Source organism: Hyla sarda, chromosome 8, assembly GCF_029499605.1.
Source record: "Hyla sarda isolate aHylSar1 chromosome 8, aHylSar1.hap1, whole genome shotgun sequence".
Lineage (NCBI taxonomy): Eukaryota > Metazoa > Chordata > Amphibia > Anura > Hylidae > Hyla > Hyla sarda.
In genome coordinates this window covers 21639995-21666140 of record NC_079196.1, presented here as the reverse complement: position 1 = coordinate 21666140, position 26146 = coordinate 21639995, and the positions used below count along the sequence as shown (strand labels likewise).

General features: G+C 42.2%; 1 protein-coding gene across 6 annotated transcripts in view; it reads left to right on the top strand.

Moving 5' to 3' along the window:
- ZRANB3 (zinc finger RANBP2-type containing 3) overlaps nucleotides 1-26146 on the top strand; it is a 282012-nt gene that overhangs the window by 105211 nt on the left and 150655 nt on the right. For 5 of the 6 annotated variants that reach the window (XM_056533788.1, XM_056533787.1, XM_056533786.1 and 2 more), the window contains one exon: nucleotides 20995-21173. The exons of the other annotated variant lie outside the window; for it this stretch is intronic. In XM_056533788.1, the coding sequence (XP_056389763.1) occupies nucleotides 20995-21173 (179 nt within the window). The remainder of the gene's footprint in view (nucleotides 1-20994; nucleotides 21174-26146) is intronic. 6 annotated transcript variants of the gene reach the window in all.

The following is a 26146-nucleotide window of genomic DNA, read 5'->3' as shown; positions in this document are numbered from 1 at the left end:
GCTGGGTCTGCCGCACGGTACCCAGGAAAATAGATTTATACCGGGAGAGCAACATAAAGCATGGCGCTAATTGCCCCATTAAGCGGTGACTTTACCGCAGACAGCCCACATTTATGCTTTGTTAGAAATAAAAATAAAAAAAAGGGAGACGCAAATGCCAGTTGAGAGCGTAAAGTGACATTTTATTTTTTTTTCCCTCAGCTTTTTTTTTCCCGTTGCCGGAGAGACTGCAAAAAAAAAATCTCATACATCATTTTCTATGGCTTATTGGAGAAAGCTTGCTCTCCACTTTCTGGATTTAAGCAATTTTTGGTCCTGTTAACTAAATATTCTTCGTCTTTATTCTCCTCTGGTAACGCAGCGGACTCCGGCTCGTAATATGGTCTGCTGTAATGTTATGAAGTATTAGCTGGCAGCGGACACAGGCTCTACACTGAGATTGTGACAGATTATTGGAATCCAGGGGTGAAATCCGGTTTGCATCACTTGATTCATCATCGTGTATAAGGAGGAGGCGCAGGAGCTGCTGGAAGTTGCTTTTTGAGTGATGCAAATATATATATATATATATATATATATATATATATATATATATATATATACATCAGTGCTGAAACAACTATTCGATTAACCGGCAACTAATCGATAATGAAAATAGTAGCCGACTATCGTCCTAATCGATTAATCGGTTGGTCGACCTAAATTTCTAAAGTTCACAGCGATTATTTATATAAATACATGTGATAGGGATGACCCTTATGTTTCTAATGACTGATCAATATGCTAATACTAAAATGCCATTGCTGCTGGAAAAATATATCTGTTACCTACCCTTTAACCCATATACATCAGAATGCTATCTGCTCGTGACTCTGAATATAAGCCTTGAAATGACTCCATGCGGGAGTAGAAAGACTAAACATCTGACAAACAGAGAACTTCTGCCAAGAAATTAATGGACACTAGATATGCTAATATATACGGACGCAATAATCGAACAACCAATCAAAATGTAACATGCTAATTGTGATGTCATAACTAACCCTCACTAAACCTCCTTCTTTGTACAATGTAAAAACCAACTGTACTTCCTGTAATAAACCAGAACTCTTTGGGGAACAGCTGAGTTTCCTGCTAAGAGAGTGTATACCAACATCCCCGGTGTGGTGTATATTTTTTATGTCGACACTTAGCAAAATATAGTCAATCACATTTGAAAGCCCCCACTCGGTCCATCCTTATCACATGCAGTTGTGGTCCTCGGCAGCCTGTTTAGTAAAGAGGGGGCCCAGCACACACCATCTTCTGCTTCCTGCAGCACCTTTCTGCAGCTATTGTGAGTCCTTGGTTGTCAGGCTCTGTGCTAAAGGCCAGACTCTCCATAGATGGCGAGAGAAGATGCAGGAAGAAGATTGTGTGCTGCCACCTCTTCACTAAGTGAGCTGCTGGGGGTACATAGGATGGACAACCAGGGAATGTGTCCTTCCTATCTGGCCACAGGTAAGAAACAGGAAGGGGGGGTATAGCCACTACTGGGGGGGGGGGGGGGGGGAATTATATTTTAAAGAATTATTATACATATTTAAATATAATAAATAGCTCCTCCTTAAACCTAAAATACACAGAAGACCTTCAGTCCAATCCTCTCTTCTCATTAAAGGTATACTCCCGTGGAAAACATTTTTTTTCTTTCTTAAAATCGACTGGTGCCAGAAAGTTAAAACAGATTTGTAAATTACTTCTATTAAAAATCTTAATCCTTCCATTACTTATTAGCTGCTAAATACTACAGAGGAAATTCTTTTCTTTTTGGAACAGAGAGCTCTCTGCTGAATCACGAGCACAGTGCTCTCTGCTGCCATCAATTTTAAGAACTGTCCAGAGTAGGAGAAAATCCCCATAACAAACATATGCTGCTCTGGACAGTTCCTAAAATGGACAGAGATGTCAGCAGAGAGCACTGTGGTCATGATGTCAGCAGAGAGCACTGTGCTCGTGATTCAGCAGAGAGCTCTGTGTTCCAAAAAGAAAAAAATTTACTCTGTAGTATGTAGCAGCGAATAAGTACTGGAAGGATTAAGATTGTTTTAATAGAAGTAATTTACAAATCTGTTTAACTTTCTGAAACCAGTTGATTTAAAAAAAAAAAAAAAAAGTTTTCCACCGGAGTACCCCTTTAACTCCCTCCCTAATCTTCTTCTCCACTATGGTATATATCACAAATCCCTCTGTTCTGCTGCTTACTCATTCTGACATCCACTGCTCACAAAGGGGCAAGCAATGAGTCCACCTCACACTCCATGCATTCACTTCCTCCCTGAGTCTGCTGTGCTGGGCCTCTTCATCCAATCACTGCAGGCAGCTCTGTAACCCCCTGCTCTCTGTTTTCATGCTGCAGTCTGATAGGACAGGGGTGAGCACAGATGAGAGCTAGCCCCGCCCTCACTTCCTGGACTTTGTCCCTGCCTGTGCTTCAGCTGGGCCAAAAATGATACTGCAGACCGACAGGATTATGTTCCGGATGGTATGGGGACCCCTAGTGGTCTTTTTTTATAAGCCATGATTGCTATAAAAAGGAGAAACATTTTTATGAAGTATATTTGAAAGGTTAATATTTTTCCTAGATGTGCAACAAATAAAAAGTTTTTGATTTTGACAGTGCCCATTTAAATCAACCCTAACCTACATATGGGACTTCCAATACTTCTTCTGATCTTGTTATTCTCAGGCTTAGAGTATATTGCTGTGTATTTGCTGCTGTGTAATTTTCTACCCATTGAAGTCAATGGGTAGAAAAATACATAGGAGCAAAATATGACATGTTGTGAACATCCTGATGACTATTTGACAGGCAGGTATAAAGAATTGTTGGTTTGGGGACTTGTTGACTTAATTCTTCTTCCACAAGGCATACTGGGAGTTGTAGTGTAGAAACACTGGTCTATGGAAAGAATACTTCATAGTCCCTGCAGTGTTTCCCAACCAGTGTTCCTACAGCTGTTTCAAAACTACAATTCCCAGCATGCCCGGACAGCCAAAGGCTGTCACGCCCCCTCCCATAGACTTGCATTGAGGAGGTGGGACGTGATGTCATGAGGGGGCGGGGCTATGACGTCACAAGCTCTTGACTCCAGCGTTAGGAACAGTTTGTTCCAAAGGCTGAGCAGCGGAGTACCCCTTTAAGGATTTCCCAACTGGGGTAACTCGTCCTCTGTAGATGTAAAACAAAGGTATGTACCACACTCTGGAAGCCACAAAGCGATAGCACTTGTAAAAAGAGATAAATATACTCTCACCTGATATCTACGGTAGAATGTACATCCCAAGGCTGCGGGGGATAAGGTGCACAGTGCGACTATATATAGGGTATCAGCAGCTTGAAAATACATGTATTCCTCATTGACATTGAGGGGATGTGGTTTGTAAGTTTATTACTTGTATATTTGGTTGCAGAATGCACATTTCTTTTGCTTTAAAATATGTATAAAGAAAAACGTGTCAGCAAAGCTTATGCTAGTGCCATTTATCTTTGTGATCCCCCACCCTGAGACAGACATAACCAGAACGCTTTAAAGGGTAAATCCACCCCGGCAACTATCTTTTTTTTTAATTTTATTTATTTTTATATTTTTTTAATTGTCCCAATGCATCTAAAATGAATAAACATTACAAATAGTCTTAATTAAAAATCTCTTATTGATTTGCACTTACAGCTCCTACGCAGACAGATCGTAAAGTCATATCGCCATCCGTCTGCCTCCTGTGTTCTTGCTAATCTACCAAATTGCGAGTTCGTAAGAACTGGGGGGACATTTTTTAAGTGTACCTGTCATATATAAAAACAAACAAAAACTTTTCACTTGTGAAAAGTTTTGATAAGTAGCAGAGAGAGGAGGTTTTTTTTTTTTTTTTTACTCCTCAGTTTGCAGTATCCTCTAGACCAGTGGTCTTCAATCTGTGGACCTCCAGATGTTGCAAAACTACAACGCCCAGCATGCCCGGACAGCCAACGGCTGTCCGGGCATGCTGGGAGTTGTAGTTTTGCAACATCTGGAGGCCCTCACGTTGAAGACCACTCGTCTAGACAACCCCATAGACTTATAATGGGTCTGCAAAATGGAGATCGCTATAAGCCAGGGAGTGAAACAAACTACCGCATACTACTGCCTGCTCGAGCTTTTTATCAGTGGGGGTTTCACATTGAGACCCAGACTGATCAATACTTTTGACATTTCAACATTTTTTTTTTAAAGGGGTACTCCGTTGGAAAACATTTTTTCTTTTTTTTTTTTTTTTTAAATAAACTGGTGCCATAAAGTTAAACAGATTTGTAAATTACTTCTATAAAAAAAAACAAAAAAACATTTTAATCCTTCCAGTACTTATTAGCTGCTGAATACTACAGAGGAAATTCTTTTTTACATTTTTTTTTTTTTGGAACACAGAGCTTTCTGCTGACATCATGAGCACAGTGCTCTCTGCTGACATCTCTGTCCATTTTAGGAACTGGAACTGTCCAGAGCAGCATATGTTTGCTATGAGAAATTTTCTCCTACTCTTGACAGTTCTTAAAATGGACATAGATGTCAGCAGAGAGCACTGTGCTCATGATGTCAGCAGAGAGCTCTGTGTTCCAAAAAGAAAAGAAAATAATTTCCTCTGTAGTATTCAGCAGCCAATAAATACTGGAAGGATTAAGATTTTTTAATAGAAGTAATTTACAAATCTGTTTACCTTTCTGGCACCAAAATTAAAATAAAAAAAGTTTTCCACCGGAATACCCCTTTAATTAATGACTTAATGACAGGTACACTTTATGGCAGTGGTTAGAGATGAGCGAACTTACAGTAAATTCGATTCCTCACGAACTTCTCGGCTCGGCAGTTGATGCCTTTTCCTGCATAAATTAGTTCAGCTTTCCGGTGCTCCGGTGGGCTGGAAAAGGTGGATACAGTCCTAGGAAAGAGTCTCCTAGGACTGTATCCACCTTTTCCAGCCCACGGGAGCACCTGAAAGCTGAAGTAATTTATGCAGGAAAAGTCAGCAACCGCCGAGCCGAGAAGTTTTTGACGAATCGAATTTACTGTAAGTTCGCTCATCTCTAGCAGTGGTTCCCAATCTTTGTTTGCCCAAGTACCCCTTCTCAACTGACTTTAAAAATTGCACCCCATATAGTTATAGGCCCTCACACTGCCCCTATATAGTTGTAGGCCCTTATACCACCCCGCTTCGGCACTCTACATCTCCTCCAGCACTGGGGTCGTCTTCTAACAGTAGATGTCTGGTCTGGGGTAGCATTGAAGCCCCGAACCTGTTGAAGGAGTTATGGTACCCAGCAGCCTGGTGCCCATTCTTCTCCTCTGCTGCCCTCCTGCTCTACTTCTCAAGGCAGTGACATCAGCTAGTACCAGCAACCACTTCTCATTTTTTCTTAAAGTAGTAGCATGGGCCGCGGCCAATTTAGAAGCCATAACAAGCTGACATTATAAATATTTTTTTTGTCTACCCCTAGAAGAACCGTTTAAATCGCCTGGGGGTACTTGGACCTAAGGTTGGGAACCGCTGCTTTAAGGGATTTAACTCATGACTTCAGGATCCGATTACACCGTGTAATTTGCAAAGTTGCTCCTATTTCTTAAAGGCATTGTAATAATACAAAAAAATGCTATTCCATTTAAAAACAAAACAAAACCTGCACATATGGTCATACAGTACACGGTACTCACCTCCAGTGCCAATTCCATCGTTGGCCCTATTCCATCTGTTGTACTTCCAGCCTCTCCTGATGTATTATGCTAGTGTGAAACCAGCCAAAGGCTAAGTTCACACTGATGTTGTCCTTCGTCTTGTTCTGGGTCAGAGTTCAACTGACACCACCAGGTCCTGATGGATCCCATTGACTTGATTGACTGGGGATTGTTGAAGATCCAGTATTTTTTTCTGGAGTTCTTTCCAGTCTGACCACAGTGCTCTCTGCTGACACCTCTGACGGTATCAGGAACTGTCCAGAGCAGGAGAGGTTTGCTTTGGGAATTTCCTTCTGCTATATGCAGTTCCTGACACGGACAGAGGTGGAAGCAGAGAGCACAGTGGTCAGACTAGAAATACCTACACAAGTTCCTCTGGAGCTCTGCAGCTGATAAGTATTGGAAGGATAACATTTTTTAAATTGAAGTTATATACAAATCTGTTTAAAGGGGTTATCCAGGAAAACTTTTTTTTTTTTAAATATCAACTGGCTCCAGAAAGTTAAACAGACTTGTTAATTATTTCTTTTTAAAAATCGTATTCCTTTCAGTACTTATGAGCTGCTGAAGTTGAGTTGTTCTTTTCTGTCTAAGTGCTCTCTGATGACGCCTGTCTCTGGAACTGTCCAGGGTAGAAGCAAATCCCCATAGCAAACCTGTTCTGCTCTGTGCAGTTCCCGAGACAAGCAGAGATGTCAGCAGAGAGCACTGTTGCCAGACAGAAAAGAACAACTCAACTTCAGCAGCTGGTAATTATTGGAAGTATTAAGATTTTTTAATACAAGTAATTTACAAATCTGTTAAACTTTCTGGAGCCAGTTGATATAAAAAAAAAGTTTTTTTCCTGGAATACCCCTTTAACTTTCTGGCACCAGTTGATTTGAAAACTGCTTTTTCCCCTCTGAAGTACCCCTTTAATGTGTGTGTACCCCTTTAATGTTTAATTGAATGGGACAAGACTACTACAAATAGTACGGTGATGCAAGTACGAAATACGAATGCTGGGTAAATATTGAAGATTCTGTGGTGCTGATTGGCGATGATACTTGGATTCGGACCCCTGTCGGACACTAAGATAGGCCGTCAGTTTTATAAGAATGGATAATTCTTTTAACCCATTGATTTTGTGGATTTGCCCTGAACTTGTGGCCAATATGGACCTATCCAAGTTTCGTAAAAAAAAGAAGAAAAAAAAAAGGAAAATTTCTCTACCCTGCACTGAACCCATCCGTAGCTATAACATCGGCACTTCACCGATTTGCGACGGCTCCGGGTTTTATTTATTCCCATTAATTGTGGTTATCAGATCGAAGCATCCACCTTTTATTTTACAACTCCGCTTCTCCCCTGATTACTCTGTCTGTTCGGAGGTGACGGCTGAGCCCCCTCCCCTCCAAGTCATGAATATGGAATTGGTGCCAAGCATGCCCCCCATTGGCCGGCTCGCTGGAATATTTTCTGCCGAGTCGGCTATATTTGGGTTCATCCTGTCACTTTGGAAAGAAAGATAATTATTGGCATCTAGTTGTTGCTGACACAATTTCCGCCAGGTTTTAGCTGCTAAATGTAGGGATTTGAGTGACATAAGGAGGTTTTCGGTGCCGTTTCTCGGGGGGTAAGGGAGAGAGAGAAAAAATGCTTTCGGCACATAGGTTGTAGAAGTATAATTTAGCTGCATTATGCTAAATAGCGGAATATATTTGAAGCACTTTTTACCATTTATACATTCTAATCTGCCGCTTCCTCCTCAACACTTGATATCAACATATATGCCCCTAGAGACCTTTCCCATTACCTGTATCAGTCTTTCTCAACCCAAGTGTCTCCAGCTGTTGCAGAACTACAACTCCCAGCATGCCCGGACAGCCAACGGCTGTCCGGGCATGCTGGGAGTTGTAGTTCTGGAACAGCTGGAGGCACTCTTGTTGGAAACACTGACTTTTTTTTTAATGTTATGCATTGATATGAACTGCACCCTATTGAATCTGAGAAGAGTCTTAATTATTTAATTTTTTTCCTTTTTCGAGAATGCTGCAACAGTGACTAAAGACATGTGACCATTTTTATAATGATTATGTTTTGAAGAAACTTTTATTGACCCTTTTTGTAAGGCTAAGTTTTTTTAAAATCGTTAGAGCGTAGGGACATCATCCATAGATTCCTAGCTGTATAGGCAAAATTGGAGGACTGCTAGTAAAGCTTAGCATGGGGACATGTAATACTATATTTCTCCTGTAGGGCTGCTGCAGGGAAAATGAGAAGCAGACAACAGCTTATATAAGTAAATTCTATGGTTTGATTACTTAAGAAGTTAGCTCTGGAGTTTAATACAGGATATAACTCAGGATCAGTACAGCATAAGTAATGTAATGTATGTACACAGTGATCCCACCAGCAGAATAGTGAGTACAGTTCTGGAGTATAATACAGGATATAACTAAGGATCAGTACAGGATAAGTAATGTATGTACACAGTGACCTCACCAGCAGAATAGTGAGTACAGCTCTGGAGTATAATACAGGATATAACTCAGGATCAGTACAGGATAAGTAATGTAATGTATGTACACAGTGACCTCACTAGTAGAATAGTGAGTACAGCTCTGGGGTATAATACAGGATATAACTCAGGATCAGTACAGAATAAGTAATGTAATGTATGTACACAGTGACCTCACTAGTAGAATAGTGAGTACAGCTCTGGAGTATAATACAGGATATAACTCAGGATCAGTACAGGATAAGTAATGTATGTACACAGTGACCTCACCAGCAGAATAGTGAATACAGCTCTGGGGTATAATACAGGATATAACTCAGGATCAGCACAGGATAAGTAATGTAATGTATGTACACAGTGACCTCACCAGCAGAATAATGAGTACAGTTCTGGAGTATAATACAGGATATAACTCAGGATCAGTACAGGATAAGTAATGTAATGTATGTACACAGTGACCTCACCAGCAGAATAGTGAGTACAGCTCTGGAGTATAATACAGGATATAACTCAGGATCAGTACAGGATAAGTAATGTAATGTATGTACACAGTGACCTCACTAGTAGAATAGTGAGTACAGCTCTGGGGTATAATACAGGATATAACTCAGGATCAGTACAGAATAAGTAATGTAATGTATGTACACAGTGACCTCACTAGTAGAATAGTGAGTACAGCTCTGGAGTATAATACAGGATATAACTCAGGATCAGTACAGGATAAGTAATGTATGTACACAGTGACCTCACCAGCAGAATAGTGAATACAGCTCTGGGGTATAATACAGGATATAACTCAGGATCAGCACAGGATAAGTAATGTAATGTATGTACACAGTGACCTCACCAGCAGAATAATGAGTACAGTTCTGGAGTATAATACAGGATATAACTCAGGATCAGTACAGGATAAGTAATGTAATGTATGTACACAGTGACCCCACCAGCAGAATAGTGAGTACAGCTCTGGAGTATAATACAGGATATAACTCAGGATCAGTACAGGATAAGTAATGTAATGTATGTACACAGTAACCTCACCAGTAGAATAGTGAGTACAGCTCTGGAGTATAATACAGGATATAACTCAGGATCAGTACAGGATAAGTAATGTAATGTATGTACACAGTGACCTCACCAGCAGAATAGTGAGTGCAGCTCTGGAGTATAATACAGGATATAACTCAGGATCAGTACAGGATAAGTAATGTAATGTCTGTACACAGTGACCTCACCAGCAGAATAGTAAGTACAGCTCTGGAGTATAATACAGGATATAACTCAGGATCAGTACAGGATAAGTAATGTAATGTATGTACACAGTGATCCCACCAGCAGAATAGTGAGTACAGTTCTGGAGTATAATTCAGGATATAACTCAGGATCAGTACAGGATAAGTAATGTAATGTATGTACACAGTGACCTCACCAGCAGAATAGTGAGTACAGCTCTGGAGTATAATACAGGATATAACAGAATCAGTACAGGATAAGTAATGTAATGTATGTACACAGTGACCTCACCAGCAGAATAGTGAGTGCTAATCATGTTCTATACGTTGATGTGTGATTCACATGTTTGACTGTTCATCATAGATCCGTGTGACTGCTGCCGCTGTATTTTCTGGATTATATTCAGCACGGTTCCCGCTGGCAGATTGTTTACCTTTAATTATCGGCACCGAGAAGAAATTTGTAAGAGAAGAAATTGGAGCCTTCTCTTCCACACATCAGTTCATTAGAGTAAGATTACTCCAAAGCGAGAGCAATGTGAATCATCACTTTATCTGTCGCCCTGGTCATCAGGTATTACTGTATAATGTCACACTGTGCAATGGATACCGCCACATGTAACACGAGTCTGCGACCACATAGGAGGATTACACCCCGAGCTGCAGGAGACTCACCTTAGTGTGTGCGAACGTCTCTGAATTATTAACACTTAGATTCCAGTATGTTAGGTTATCTCTGCTTCATTGTTACACATTGGTTCGTGCAAAGTCCATCAGGCAAGAAACATAAATCAGCCATAACATTAAAGCCAGAAGAAGTGACTAATGCGATTATCTGATGACAATGGCGCCTGTCAGTGGATGGAATACACATTATCAGGCAGCAAGTAAACAGTCTGTTATTGTCGTTGATGTGTTCGATATAGTAAAATGGGAAGTGTCAGGATTGGAGGCAAGGGTGAAATTGTGATATCTAGACTATAGGGTCAGAGCACCTTCAGAATGGCCGGTCTTGTGGGGTGTCCCTGGTATGTAGGGGTTAGTTAGTGCCTACCAAAGTTTCCAGGAAACGACAGTCAAGAGCCCAAGGCTCATTGATATGTTTAGGGGTTAAAGGGGTACTCCAGTGGAAAGTTTTTTTTTATTTATTTTTTTTTTTTTTTTTTTTTACTCAACTGGTGGCAGAAAGTTAAACAGATTTGTAAATTATTTCTATCTAAAAATCTTAATCCTTCCAGTACTTATCAGCTGCTGTGTGTTCCACACAAAGTTCTTTTCTTTTTGAATTTCTTCTCTGTTTGACCACAGTGCTCTCTGCTGACACCTCTGTCCATTTTAGGAACTGTCCCCAGAGCAAATATATCCTGCTCTGGACAGTTCCTGACATCCTGCTCTGGACAGTTCCTGAAGCACACAGCAGCTGATATAAGTACTGAAAGGATTAGGATTTTTAAATAGGTAATAAGTAATTTACATATCTGTATAACATTCTGGCACCAGTTGATTTAAAAAAAAAAAAAAAGTTTTCCACTGGAGAACCCCTTTTTTCTCTGATCCCATAGATCAGTGTTTCCCAACCAGGGTGACTCCAGCTGTTGCAAAACTACAAGTCCGGGCATGCTGGGAATTGTAGTTTTGCAACAGCTGGAAGCAGCCTGGTTGGGAAGCACTGCCATAGAGAAAGTAGTCAGATCACACAGGACATCTCAATGTGCTGAGTAGCCTGAGACCAGTCAGAAGGACCATGCCAATCCCTGTCCACTAATGGATGTCATTACAGTGGGCATCGGGACCGGAGCATGGAGCAATGAAAGAAAGTAGGCCATCTGATGAATTGGGTATTTCATCACGTGGATGAACAGATGTGTCATTTACATGGAAAATAAGTGGCACCAGGACGAAAACAAGACAGCAGAAACAACATGATGGTCAACTTTTGTTTTTATTGAGAGAAGTTTCCTATCAGTGGAGAATCCATAGCCAGGCTCTCTGGTCACTGTGATGCTTTGAGGAAAGCCTTCTGTGAAGTGCCAAACCTTGAAGTCTTTGGTGTCTATGAGAGAACCTCCCTGTCGAGCCGTGCCACCTGGGAAGAAGCTTCCTGTGGGTCTGTGTAACTTGAGATAAAGCTACCTTTGGGACCATGTAACCTGGGGGAAGCTCCCTGTGGGACCGTGGAACCTGGGGGAAGCTCCCTGTGGGACCGTGTAACCTGGGGGAAGCTCCCTGTGGGACCGTGTAACCTGGGGGAAGCTCCCTGTGGGACCGTGTAACCTGGGGGAAGCTCCCTGTGGGACCGTGTAACCTGGGGGAAGCTCCCTGTGGGACCGTGTAACCTGGGGGAAGCTCCCTGTGGGACCGTGTAACCTGGGGGAAGCTCCCTGTGGGACCGTGTAACCTGGGGGAAGCTCCATGTGGGACCGTGTAACCTGAGAAAAAGCTCCCTGTGGGACTGTGTAACCTGAGAAAAAGCTCTCTGTGGGACTGTGTAACCTGAGAAAAAGCTCCCTGTGGGACTGTGTAACCTGAGAAAAAGCTCCCTGTGGGACTGTGTAGCCTGAGAAAAAGCTCCCTGTGGGACTGTGTAACCTGAGAAAAAGCTCCCTGTGGGACTGTGTAACCTGAGAAAAAGCTCCCTGTGGGACTGTGTAACCTGAGAAAAAGCTCCCTGTGGGACTGTGTAACCTGAGAAAAAGCTCCCTGTGGGACTGTGTAACCTGAGAAAAAGCTCCCTGTGGGACTGTGTAACCTGAGAAAAAGCTCCCTGTGGGACTGTGTAACCTGAGAAAAAGCTCCCTGTGGGACTGTGTAACCTGAGAAAAAGCTCCCTGTGGGACCTTGTTACCCTGGGAGAAGCTCCCTGTGGGACAGTGTTACCCTGGGAGAAGCTCCTTGGGGGTTGGTGGAACTTGAATGATGTTCAATGTGAACTTGCATAACTTGTTAGAAACTCCTCATGAATCAGCATAACTTAGTATAAGCTCCGTTTAAACTAGAGTAACTTGAGGAGATGCTTCCTCTAAATCTTTAGAACTTAGGTAAAACCTTTTGTGAACGGGTAAACCTTGTGCAAAGCCTTTCATGATTTCCTATTGGCTCATGGTCCTCTGAGCTTTCTTTTTATATAGTCAGCTAAGTATTCAGTTTTTACGACACAACCATGCATTGCTGCCTTTTTTAACCTCTTAAGGACCAGGCCAATTTTACTTTTGCATTTTTGTTTTTTCCTCCTCGCCTTCTAAAAATCATAACTCTCTTATATTTCCATCCACAGACCCATATAAGGGCTTGTTTTTTGCGTCACCAATTTTACTTTGTAATTACATCACTTATTTTACCATAAAATGTGCGGTGCAACCCCTAAAAATATTTATTATGTGGGAAAGTTAGAAAGAAAACTGCAATTTAGCTCATTTTAGAAGGTTTTTTTTTTCACGGTGTACACTTTATGGTAAAAAGGATATGTTTTCTTTTTTACTTTTAATTTTCATAATTTAAAAAAAAAATAAAATGTGACAAAAATGCAGCAATTTTGGACTTTATTTTGTTACGCTTACGGCGTTCACCGTACGGGATAATTAGCAATATATTTTGTTCAGACTTTTGCGCACGCGGCGATACCAAATATGTTTATTAATTTTTTTTAACGCTTTTCTGGAGGTAAAATGGGAAAAACAGATGATTTATGTTTTTATCGGGAGGGGATTTTTCACTTTTTTTTTTTTTGACTATCTTTTTACATTTTTAAACTTTTTTTTTTAATACACTTTAATAGTCCCCATAGGGGACTATTTATAGCAATCATTTGATTGCTAATACTGTTCAGTGCTATGCATAGGGCATAACACTGATCATTGTTATCGGTCATCTTCTGCTCTGGTCTGCTCGATCTCAGACCAGAGCAGAAGACCCCTGGAGATGGACGGAGGCAGGTGAGGGGACCTCCGTCCGCCATTATGGATGATCGGATCCCTGCGGCAGCCCTGCAGACGATCCGATCATCCATTTAAAGTACCGCACTGCCGCAGATGCTGTGATCTGTATTGATCACAGCATCTGAGGGGGTATTGGTGGACATCCGCGCGATCACGGTTGTCCGCCATTACCAGCGGTTTCCTGGCTGCTGATAGCAGCCGGGACCTGCCGCGGTCATGGCGGAGCGTAAATGTACGTCATGATGCGTTAAGTCCCATGGCACCATGACGTCCATTTACGTCCATTGTCGTTAAGGGGTTAAAGGGGTACTCCGGTGGAAAACGTTTTATTTTTTTAAATCAACTGATGCCAGAAAGTTAAACAGATTTGTAAATTACTTCTATTAAAAAAATCTTAATCCTTCCAGTACTTGTTAGCGGCTGTATACTACAGAGGAAATACTTTTCTTTTTGCATTTCTTTTTTGTCACGACCACAGTGCTCTCTGCTGACACCTCTGTCCATGTCAGGAACTGTTCAGAGCAGAAGAAAATCCCCATAGCAACACATATGCTGCTCTGGACAGTTCCTAAAAAGGACAGAGGTGTCAGCAGAGAGCACTGTGGTCGTGACAGAAAATAAATCCAAAAAGAAAAGAATTTCCTCTGTGGTATACAGCAGCTAATAAGTACTGGAAGGATTAAGATTTTTTTTTATAGAAGTAATTTACAAATCTGTTTAACTTTATGGCAACAGTTGATTTAAAAAAAAAAAAATAAAAAAAAGTTTTCCACCGGTGTACCCCTTAAATGGGTTCTCTGCATTAACTAATCCCTACTCGTTAAAACGCTCACTGACATGAAGATGATCACAATGTGTCCTATTGTTAATTACCTATAATCTGTGGGGAAACACTGCAGTAAGTCTTCACTAGCACCTCCACAGGTTAAGTAAGGCATTACGCAGCACGCATTGACATCAGTGTGTAGTATCCAGGACAGGACAGGTCCTCCAGAGGGACAGGCTCTTTGTAACCTTTATCCATTCTGCCTGAAAGATGTATATCCTGATCGCCCTGTATATTCCAATGGCTTTGTATACTAGACAGCCCCCTAATCCCATTGCGTAGCAGTTATTCCCACCACCTTCACTTAAATAACATTTGCACATTTTAGTTTTGGAGCCATAAATGTTAAGTAAGAATCCAGTAAAGCAAAAGTCTTAGTTTAAATATAATATGGCAGCTTAACCTTTCGCAGATTAGCAGGTGACATTTCAGTAGAACAAGGATTTCTGGGCCATTTGACCTCCAGTGATGTCTTCATATCAGTTGGATGTCTCAGCCATTCCACAATACAGACCTCTAGCGGGTTCTCTAATTGTATGTCTATCCTCTTCAAAGAGCAATTCAGCCTAAAATATGAATCTTCATCAAATAGAAGTTCTTCAGTCATGTTTTTTTTTTTTTAATAAAGTTTCTAAAAGTTCTGTTCAGTTTAGTTATATTTTCTATCAAGAAATCAAACCAAAACAATTATGACTGCCAGTGGATTGATGTAGCCTGAGAGAACCTTTCTGTAAGCCGGCATAGCCTTGGAACATCTCCTTGTAAATTGGGGTAACTCCCTGTGGACTGCTGTTACCTTAGAGTAGCTGCCTGTAGACCTACATAACATGGGAGAAGATCCAGGTGAACTGTTGTGGCTTGTGAAACTCCCTGTGAATTGGTGTAACCTGGGAGAAGTTCTTGTGGACAGGCCTGGCTTGGAAGATGATGCATTTGGTTTGGATTAACCTGCGAAAAACCTCCCACTTTAAAGTTTTGGACCCTCTTGGTCCTTCTTCAGTAGTCAGTGACTACTGAGGAAGGACCAAGAGGGTCCGAAACGCGTCTGGTATGTACTAACTGTGCTGCCAGTCACTGGATGAAGCATCTCTGCTACGAGGCTACGTATCCATAGCCACAATTTACACACCGCATCATCATCATCACAGTTCGCTCCCCTCCACGAGGACGCTCCGTCACCCATTGTACAGCCATTGGAATACATTCACCGTTCGCTGCTCCAGCAGGTCCGTGGTCCAGCGGAGACCCCGATCGCAGCTTGAGCAGGCACCAGAATACCAGCAAGAATGCACAGGAACACGGGTGAGAGGTACACAGTACCATTGAAGGGGTACTCCGGTGGAAAACTTTTTTTTTTTTTTTTAAATCAACTGGTGCCAGAAAGTTAAACAGATTTGTAAATTATAACAACAAGGGCAGATACGTGCACTCACCGCTCAGCGGAGATGGCCCGGCTTGAAGTCCGGTCCACGGAAAGCTGGGTCACAGCATCGGTGCAGGTAAGTGGGCGCTCGGAGGCTACGTCGGCTGTATCACACGTGTATGCGTGCTTCTTCCGGCCTAGTAATTTGTAAATTATTTCTATTAAAAAATCTTAATCCTTCCAGTACTTATTAGCTGCTGAATACTGCAGAGGAAATTCTTTTCTTTTTGGAACACAGTGCTCTCTGCTGACATCACGACCACAGTGCTCAGTACTGTCACCTCTGTCCATTTTAGGAACTGTCCAGAGCAGCATATGTTTGTTATGGGGATTTTCTCCTACTCTGGACAGTTCTTAAAATGGACAGCAGAGATCAGCAGAGAGCACTCTGCTCGTGATATCAGCAGAGAGCTCTGTGTTCCAAAAAGAAAACCATTTCCTCTGTAGTATTCAGCAGCTAATAAGTACTGGAAGGATTAAGATATTTTAATAGAAGTAATTTACAAATTACTAGGCTGGAAGAAGCACGCATACACGTGTGATACAGCCGGCGTAGCCTCCAAGCGCCCACTTACCTGCACCGATGCTGTGACCCAGCTTTCCGTGGACCGGACCTTCAAGCCGAGCCGTCTCCGCTGAGCGGTGAGTGCACGTACGTGCCCTTGTTGTTATAATTTACAAATCTGTTTAATAACTTTCTGGCACCAGTTGATTTAAAAAAAAGTTTTCCACCGGAGTACCCCTTTACCAATCTTCTCTCTTGTTTCCAGCTGCACCCGGGAGGACCAGCATACGGGCGCGGCGCCGATACTTTCACTTTGCGTTTACAGGGCTGTGCAATCGGCGGTTGGTATTGCACCTGGTAATAACGTCAGGACACCTCCTGGCTACTGTACTATTTGTTCTCACTTGTTTCCCACAGCGACAGGATCGCATGGATGCAATTTTAATATTACTTGAACCGCAGCGCATAGCGCTCAAACATTATTGATGAACTTTCACATTTTATTTCACACAGTACCGGCAATGTTTTTTCATCCAGTGACTAACAGTTACGTGTGATCCTCTTTTTCTGCCTTATTACCAGTTTTTAGAGTGTATTTTACTGTATTTACTTGCACAGGCTTGGGAGTTGTGGCACTAGGGCCCAGCGACTCCTTACATAATGCATGTTTAATAAATTGTATTTTATATCATTTATGTTGCAAGAACATCTGTTTTATCACACTTAGCTAATACTATTCAAGTATTTCTTATCTTTTCTTCTTTCTCCCTTCCCTTTCTTTTTTTCCTTCTTTTTTTTCTCTCCTTTATCTTTATTCCTCTTGTCTTCTGTTTTTCTTACAGTCTTTCTCACTCTCTACGTCAGTGGTCTTCAACCTGTGGACCTCCAGATGTTGCAAAACTACAACTCCCAACATGCCCGGACAGCCGTTGGCTGTCCGGGCATGCTGGGAGTTGTAGTTTTGCGACATCTGGAGGCCTGCAGGTTGGAGACCACTGCTCTACGTCATTACCATTATTTATACTATCACTAGGGACTTATTGCAATATCTACTCACTACTTAACCCCTTAAGGACTCAGGGTTTTTCCGTTTTTGCACTTTCGTTTTTTCCTCCTTACCTTTTAAAAATCATAACCCTTTCAATTTTCCACCTAAAAATCCATATTATGGCTTATGTTTTGCGTCGCCAATTCTACTTTGCAGTGACATTAGTCATTCTAACCAAAAATGCACGGCGAAACGGAAAAAAAACTACATGCAGGAAAATTTATACGTTTAAAAATTTCATCTCGAGACCCCTTTAACTTTTATTTTTCCACGTACGTGGCGGTATGAGGACTCATTTTTTGCGCCGTGATCTGAAGTTTTTATCGGTATGATTTTTGTTTTGATCGGACTTTTTGATCACTTTTTATTCATTTTTTAATGTTATAAAAAGTGACCAAAATACGCTTTTTTGGACTTTGGAATTTTTTTGCGCGTACGCCATTGACCGTACGGCTTAATTAATTATATATTTTTATAGTTCGGACATTTACGCACGCGGCGATACCACATATGTTTATTTATTTATTTTTTACACTGTTTTATTTTTTTTATGGGAAAAGGGGGGTGATTCAAACTTTTATTAGGGAAGGGGTTAAATGACCTTTATTAACACTTTTTTTTTACATATTTTTTTGCAGTGTTATAGGTCCCATAGGGACCTATAACACTGCACACACTGATCTCTCATCCTGATCACAGGCGTGTATTAACACGCCTGTGATCAGTGTTATCGGTGCTTGACTGCTCCTGCCTGGATCTCAGGCACGGAGCAGTCATTCGCCGATCGGACACCGAGGAGGCAGGTAAGGGCCCTCCCGGTGTCCGATCAGCTGTTCGGGACGCTGCGATTTCACCGCGGCGGTCCCGAACAGCCCGACTGAGCAGCCGGGTCACTTTCAGTTTCACTTTAGAAGCGGCGGTCAGCTTTGACCGCCGCTTCTAAAGGGTTAATACCGCACATCGCCGTGATCGGCGATGTGTGGTATTAGCCGCGGGTCCCGGCCGTTGATTAGCGCCGGGACCGACGCGATATGATGCGGGATCGCGCCGCGATCCCGCTTCATATCGCGGGAGCCGGCGCAGGACGTAAATATACGTCCTGCGTCGTTAAGGGGTAAAAGGGGTATTCCAGGAAAAAACTTTATTTTTTTTTTTATATATATCAACTGGCTCCAGAAAGTTAGACAGATTTGAAAATTACTTCTATTAAAAAATCTTAATCCTTTCAGTACTTATGAGCTTCTGAAATTAAAGGAGTACTCTAGTGCAGAGTATTCCTGCTCCGTCCTGCCCGGGATGCAAAATAAATGAAAATGAACCCTCACTCACCTCCCTGGGTTCCCGCGGAGCGCCACTACAGCTGTTCGGTCCTCCGGTCCATCCTCTTCATACTTCCGGGTGTAACGAAGCGTCACATGGCGCTCAGCCTATCGCAGGCCGCCGCGATGTTCAGCCTCTGCCGACGATAGGCTGAGCGCCATGTGATGCTTCGTTACACCCGGAAGTATGAAGGAGATGCACCGGAGGACCGAACAGCTGTAGTGGCTCTCTGATGACACGTGTCTCGGGAACCGCCCAGTTTAGAAGCAAATCCCCATAGCAAACCTCTTCTGAACTGGGCGGTTCCCAAGACACGTGTCATCAGAGAGCACTTAGACAGAAAAGAACAACCTTAACTTCAGAAGCTCATAAGTACTGAAAGAATTAAGATTTTTTTTAATAGAAGTCATTTACAAATCTGTTTAACTTTATGAAGCCAGTTGATATATACACAAAAAAGGTTTTTCCTGGATAACCCCTCTGAGTCACATTCACACACACACACACATATATACACACACACACATATATATACACACACACTCACACACACATATATATACACACACACACACATATATATATATATATATATATATATATATATATATATATATATACACACCAAGACCTTGAGAACCAGTCACTCTGTATATTTTCCTGTTTTTAAGTATCTCTCAAAGTTGTTTGCAGTTGTTTGTCACACATGTAATTTTAAAGGCATGCAGCAATACAACAGCGCAGAGTGCGGGCTGTCCGTACACCACAGTGTTAATGTTCTTCACTCTGCAGTGTACATTAGAATTTATTTTATTTCATAGCTAATGACTTTATCCATTGAGCGGCACATCACTGTATTGATCACAGCAGAGATCGGCGGAGGGGTCTAATTATTTCTCTCTATTTCATTAGGCTTGTTGCATCATTTACCCTATGAATTATTTATTCCAAATATTTATAGTTTGTGTAGGAGGAAAAACAATGACTGCTACGCTTCCTGAAAATCTATTGTTTCTTTCAAATTTTTTTCAAATTTTTATTTTCTTTATTAAAGGACAACTGCAGCGTTATACAACTTATCCCCGCGATCTCCCGAACAGGGCCCCCGCATTAGCGCTCAGTCAGAGCAGTAATGCGCGTAGCGTCGAACTGGAGAGGGTGACGGTTTCGCCCACTCCCCATACAGCTCTATGGGAGAGGCAAGGATGCACGGACGCAAGGATGCACATTCAGACAATTGGTGCAGAGCCGGGGCCCCCGTGCAGGAGATCGCAGGGGGGGGGGGGATAGGTTGGCCTATGAGGGGATAGGTTGGCCTTTAAATTTTAAGCTTTAGGTTAATCGTCCAGCATTCAGAGATTCCCCCCTGAATTCCTTTACACAATGCACAATGCTATCAGCTATCTCATCTTCATCAGACTGTGGAATAGGCTCAAGTTATCACCTTCCTGTCCTCAGAAAATGTATAGCCTGGGGGATAGATCTAACAAGACATATGCAGGCTATGGGCATGACATTTTATTGGTGGGGCAGAATCCAGAGCTGCACTTATCCTTTACTGATCCTGAGTTATATCCTGTATTATTCTCCAGAGCTGTACTCACTATTCTGCTGGTGGGGGTCACTGTATACATACATTTCATTACTTATCCTGTACTGATCCTGAGCTATATCCTGTATTATTCTCCAGAGCTGTACTCACTATTCTGCTGGTGGGGGTCACTGTATACATACATTACATTACTTATCCTGTACTGATCCTGAGCTATATCCTGTATTATTCTCCAGAGCTGTACTCACTATTCTGCTGGTGAGGTCACTGTGTACATACATTACATTACTTATCCTGTACTGATCCTGAGTTATATCCTGTATTATACTCCAGAGCTGTACTCACTATTCTGCTGGTGAGGTCACTGTGTATATACATTACATTACTTATCCTGTACTGATCCTGAGTTATATCCTGTATTATAATCCAGAGCTGTACTCATTATTCTGCTGGTTGGGTCACTGTGTATATACATTACATATCCTGTACTGATCCTGAGTTATATCCTATATTATACCCCAGAGCTGTACTCACTATTCTGCTGGTGAGATCACTGTGTACATAAATTACATTACTTATCCTATACTGATCCTGAGTTATATCCTGTATTATACTCCAGAGCTGTACTCACTATTCTGCTGGTGTGGTCGCTGATCCTGAGTTATATCCTGTATAATACTGTAGAGCTGCACTCTATATTCTGCTGGTGTGGTCACTGATCCTGAGTTACAGCCTGTGACAGTAATAAGAGAATACCTCCAATCAATCCAATCATAAATATAGTTTGTTTAGGAGATAAAGTAAAATTCTGGCTAAGTTCAAGACCTAACTTAAGAAATAAACATAGTGGATATCATTCATGACAGCTCAGAGAATTAAATTATTCTGTTTATTTATTTTTTTTAGATGGGTCTTGGAAAAACCATACAGGCAATCGCTGTGGCTTACTGCTACCGGGAAGAATGGCCACTTCTCATTGTTGTTCCGTCTTCCTTGAAGTATCCATGGATTGAAGAAATGGAGAAATGGATCCCAGAGCTGGGACCAGAGGATATTACAGTCATCGAAAACAAGACAGATGTCGGGTAATAATGGAATGTCTAACCCAAACCTCCACCCACACTTTGTAGGAACTTTTCAGCTTTTATCTTGCACTGATCCTAAATTATATCCTGTATTATACTCCAGAACTGTACTCACTATTCTGCTGGTGAGGTCACTGTGTACATACATTACATTACTTATCCTGTACTGATCCTGAGTTATATCCTGTATTATACTCCAGAGCTTTACTCACTATTCTGCTGGTGGGGTCACTGTGTACATACATTACATTACTTATCCTGTACTGATCCTGAGTTATATCCTGTATTATACTCCAGAGCTGTACTCACTATTCTGCTGGTGGGGTCACTGTGTACATACATTACATTACTTATCCTGTACTGATCCTGAGTTATATCCTGTATTATACTCCAGAGCTGTACTCACTATTCTGCTGGTGAGATCAATGTGTACATACATTACATTACTTATCCTATACTGATCCTGAATTATATCCTGTATTATACCCCAGAGCTGTACTCACTATTCTGCTGGTGAGGTCACTGTGTACATACATTACATTACTTATGCTGTACTGATACTGAGTTATATCCTGTATTATACCCCAGACCTGTACTCACTATTCTTCTGGTGAGGTCACTGTTTACATACAATACATTACTTATCCTGTACTGATCCTGAGTTATATCCTGTATTATACTCCAGAGCTATACTCACTATTCTGCTGGTGCGGTCACTGTGTACATACATTACATTACTTATCCTGTACTGATCCTGAGTTATATCCTGTATTATACCCCAGAGCTGTACTGACTATTCTACTGGTGGGGTCATTGTGTACATACATTACATTACTTATCCTGTACTGACCCTAATTTATATCATGTGTTATAATCCAGAGCTGTACTCACTATTCTGCTGTGAGGTCACTGTGTACTTACATTACATTAATTATATTGTACTGATCCTGAGCTATATCCTGTATTATACCCCAGAGCTGTACTCACTATTCTGCTGGTGAGATCACTGTGTACATACATTACATTACTTATCCTGTACTGATCCTGAGTTATATCCTGTATTATACTCCAGAGCTGTACTCTATATTCTACTGGAGGGGTCACTGTGTACATACATTGATGGCAACAGCGGAATAGTGAGTACAGCTCTGGAGTATACTACAGGATATAACTCAGGATCAGTACAGGATAAGTAATGTAATGTATGTACACAGTGACCTCACCAGCAGAATAGTGAGTACAGCTCTGGAGTATAATACAGGATAAGTAATGTAATGTATGTACACAGTGACCTCACCAGCAGAATAGTGAGTACAGCTCTGGAGTATAATACAGGATAAGTAATGTAATGTATGTACACAGTGACCTCACCAGCAGAATAGTGAGTTCAGCTCTGGAGTATAATACAGGATATAAATCGAGATTTTCCTAGCTAATGTGACGGAAAATATAAGTTATATGAAGACACGAGGCGAGTATCTTGCATTAAATCTTTCTTCTTTAATGCCCATAGCAGAATTTTTTATACAATTTTAAAACGTATATTAAAGAAAAAAATCTTCAAAACTACAACTCCCAGCAGCCCCATGGACTCTCTTCACCCCTCCTAGCTCTACTAGCTCCTATATAAAGGGCTGCCTGGGACATCTCCTCCTCTTTCTTTATGCGGCATCCAGTACAGCAGACTCCAATATGAAGAACAGGAACTGCCACTTGTTGATGCTTCTTGACAACGTGGTCAACAGGACCGCCGTGACCTGAACGAACAGGAACAAAACCCGATGAACAACGGATCAGGAACATATCAGCCTCCTTGCAGAAGATGGAAGAATTTCTCTTCAAGAACCTGTTAAGATAAAAGAACACCATGATAGGGTTGGGTCGGGAGGGAAGATACTCGCCTCCTGTCTTCATATAACTTATATTTTCTGTCACATTAGCTAGGAAAATCTCGATTTATATATCAGACAGGAGGCTCATATCTTGCAAGTTCAAAGCTTAACAAGATAATGTAGAAAATCAGAATTACAAAACTGACATAGAGACTTGTTCTTCGGGGCGAAAATAAAACTGACGGAAGGTCGTCTGGGACGACCAGTCGGCGGCCAGTAAAAGATCCGACAGAGAACCTCCTGACACAACCACCTTAGTGGCCATAGCCCCTCTAGAAGAGTGGGCGCCAAATAAGGATACATCAATCCCCGCCATCTCCATGGCTAGGCGAACCCACTGAGCCAATGTAGCCGAGGAAATTAAACAACCTTTGAGGGGTTACCCCCTCGCGGGGATTAAACCATTCACTAGAACCCCCCTTAAAAACAATCTTTATTCTTAACTTGTTAAAATGTTACCCCTTCACACAATTGTTAAAATTATCAGTGGAGGGTATAGTATTGGGGAGCTATGATTGCTCCTCTCTATATATGTAGAGCTTGTTATATATAATTCTCCGTGCCAATCATCTATTGCTTTGGCGCCGAGTATACCTATGCTCTAAACTATTATTGCCCCACCACTGTTTAAAACTTAACTACCAGCCTACCCGACGTTTCGGTGATAAATCACCTTTGTCAAGGGTTAGCCTCTAACCCTTGACAAAGGTGATTTATCACCGAAACGTCGGGTGGGCTGGTAGTTAAGTTTTAAACAGTGGAGGGGCAATAATAAGTTAGAGCATAGGTATACTCGGCGCCAAAGCAATAGATGATTGGCGCGGAGAATTATATATAACAAGCTCTACATATATAGAGAGGAGCAATCATAGCTCCCCAATACTATACCCTCCACTGATAATTTTAACATTTGTGTGAAGGGGTAACATTTTAACAAGTTAAGAATAAAGATTGTTTTTAAGGGGGGTTCTAGTGAAGGGTTTAATCCCCGCGAGGGGGTAACCCCTCAAAGGTTGTTTAATTTATGATTTGCCCTGTAACCTCCAGGGACATTTTTTGTGGATAAAATAATGTAGCCGAGGAGACCGGGAGATGAGGCTTGACATAAGAAATGAGTAATTGAGTATGACTAGTAGATCGGAGAGGTGCTGTTCGCGTCTCATAATCCTGAAGACATTGAACCACACAGAGCTTGGGATGAGCCGGAAAAAACGGATAAAAGACGGATTGAAGACCCTTCTTAGTCCTGCGAACAACCGAAAACTGAACACCTCCAGGCGAGAATTGTCACCGAGAGACATCTAAAGCTCGAACATCCGATACTCTTTTGATAGAGACCAGACATAAGAGAACGGTCAGTTTAACTGAAATAAGCTTCAAAGAAAGATCATTGTTGTCTTCCCATGAAGAAAACATATCTAGCACGTGGAAACATCCCACGTAGCTTGATACTTAGGGCGAGGAGGACGCTTAAATTTGATTCCGCGTAAGAGTCTGCATATTAAAGGATGTTTTCCCACCGGTAAGGAATCCACCGGATAGTGGTATGCAGAAATAGCTGATCTATAAACGTTTACAGAGCTATAAGATTTGCCTGAATCGAATGCATCGGCCAGGTAGTTAACTACTGCCTGCACAGGTGCCTGAACGGGACTAATCTCCCGTCGATCACACCACCGCACCCAGAGTCCCCATGCAGATCTATACGCCGATCTAGTCCCTAGGGCCCAGGCCAGGGCGAGGAGATTTCTAGCTGATCTAGAAAGATCATTACCTGATGCCGGCACCCCGAAACCAACCAAGCAAGGAGAGGCAGGTTTCCCTCCAGGACTAGAGGATGAAGACCCTTGTTTGGATTCGTGTGTAGATGAGGCAGAGGGGGTAACAACCTGGGGAAATCTATTGTCATCCCCAACAGAAGGGGAAACCACGGCTGAGTCGGCCACCATGGGGTGATCAACGCTACCGTTGCTTTCTGAGTCAGGATTTGGAGAAGAACCCTGGTGATAATCGGAAAGGGGGGGAATGCATAATGCGCCCCTTCCGGCCACTGTTGGCAGAAAGCGTCCACAGCTGACGCCTCTGGATCCGGCCTCCAACTGTAAAACCGAGGTAATTGCTGATTGAGTTGCGAGGGAAAAAGATCCATATGGAATGGATCCCAAAGATCCCGAAGTGACAGGAAGACTGACCGATCCAGCGTCCAGTCGCTGGAGTCGACCAAGTAACAGGAATTCCAGTCTGCCACGGAATTGGAGACTCCTGGAATATATTCCGCAATAGGAATAAGGTCGCGGGACAGACAAAAATGCCAGAAGTCGGACGCTATGTCCGCTAACACTCTGGACCTCGAACCCCCAAGGCGGTTGATGTATTGAACCGCTGCTATGTTGTCCATGCGTAAAAGTATGCAGCAATTGGACCTCTGTGATAGAAAGCTCTTGACTGCGAAGAATGCTGCCAAAAGTTCTAGAGCATTGATGTGGAGAAGAGATTCCTCTTCTGACCAAATCCCGCCTGTTGCGTCCTGACCACAACGGGCTCCCCAGCCTTGCCGACTTGCGTCGGATTCTATGATCACGTCTGGACAAGAGTTGAAAATAGTCTTGCCATTCCACTCCACAGCGTGACGGAGCCACCAACGTAGCTCCTCCACCGATTCCGGACAAAGAGTCACTTCGTCTGCATAACGTAAACCTTGTCGAAGATGAAGGGTCTTGAGGCGCTGTAGGGCCCGATAATGCAGCAGGGCCGGAAAGATCGCCTGAATGGAAGCCGCCAACAAGCCGACCATGCGAGCGATCACCCTCAAGGATACTTGACCCTTGCGTAGAACTGCCCTGATTTCTTTGCGAATGAGGGCCAGTTTTGTTTTGGATAAACAGAGGACAGCTCTTCTGGTGTCCAACAAAAATCCCAAAAACTCCATCTCTCGTGCTGGGGACAGAACCGATTTTTTGTGGTTTATGAGAAAACCTAGTTCCTCTAACAGAGATACCGTCCAATGACAGTGCAGTCTGGCCAGTTCTCTGGAGCTGGCCATGATGAGCAGGTCGTCCAGATAAATTATCAGACGCACCC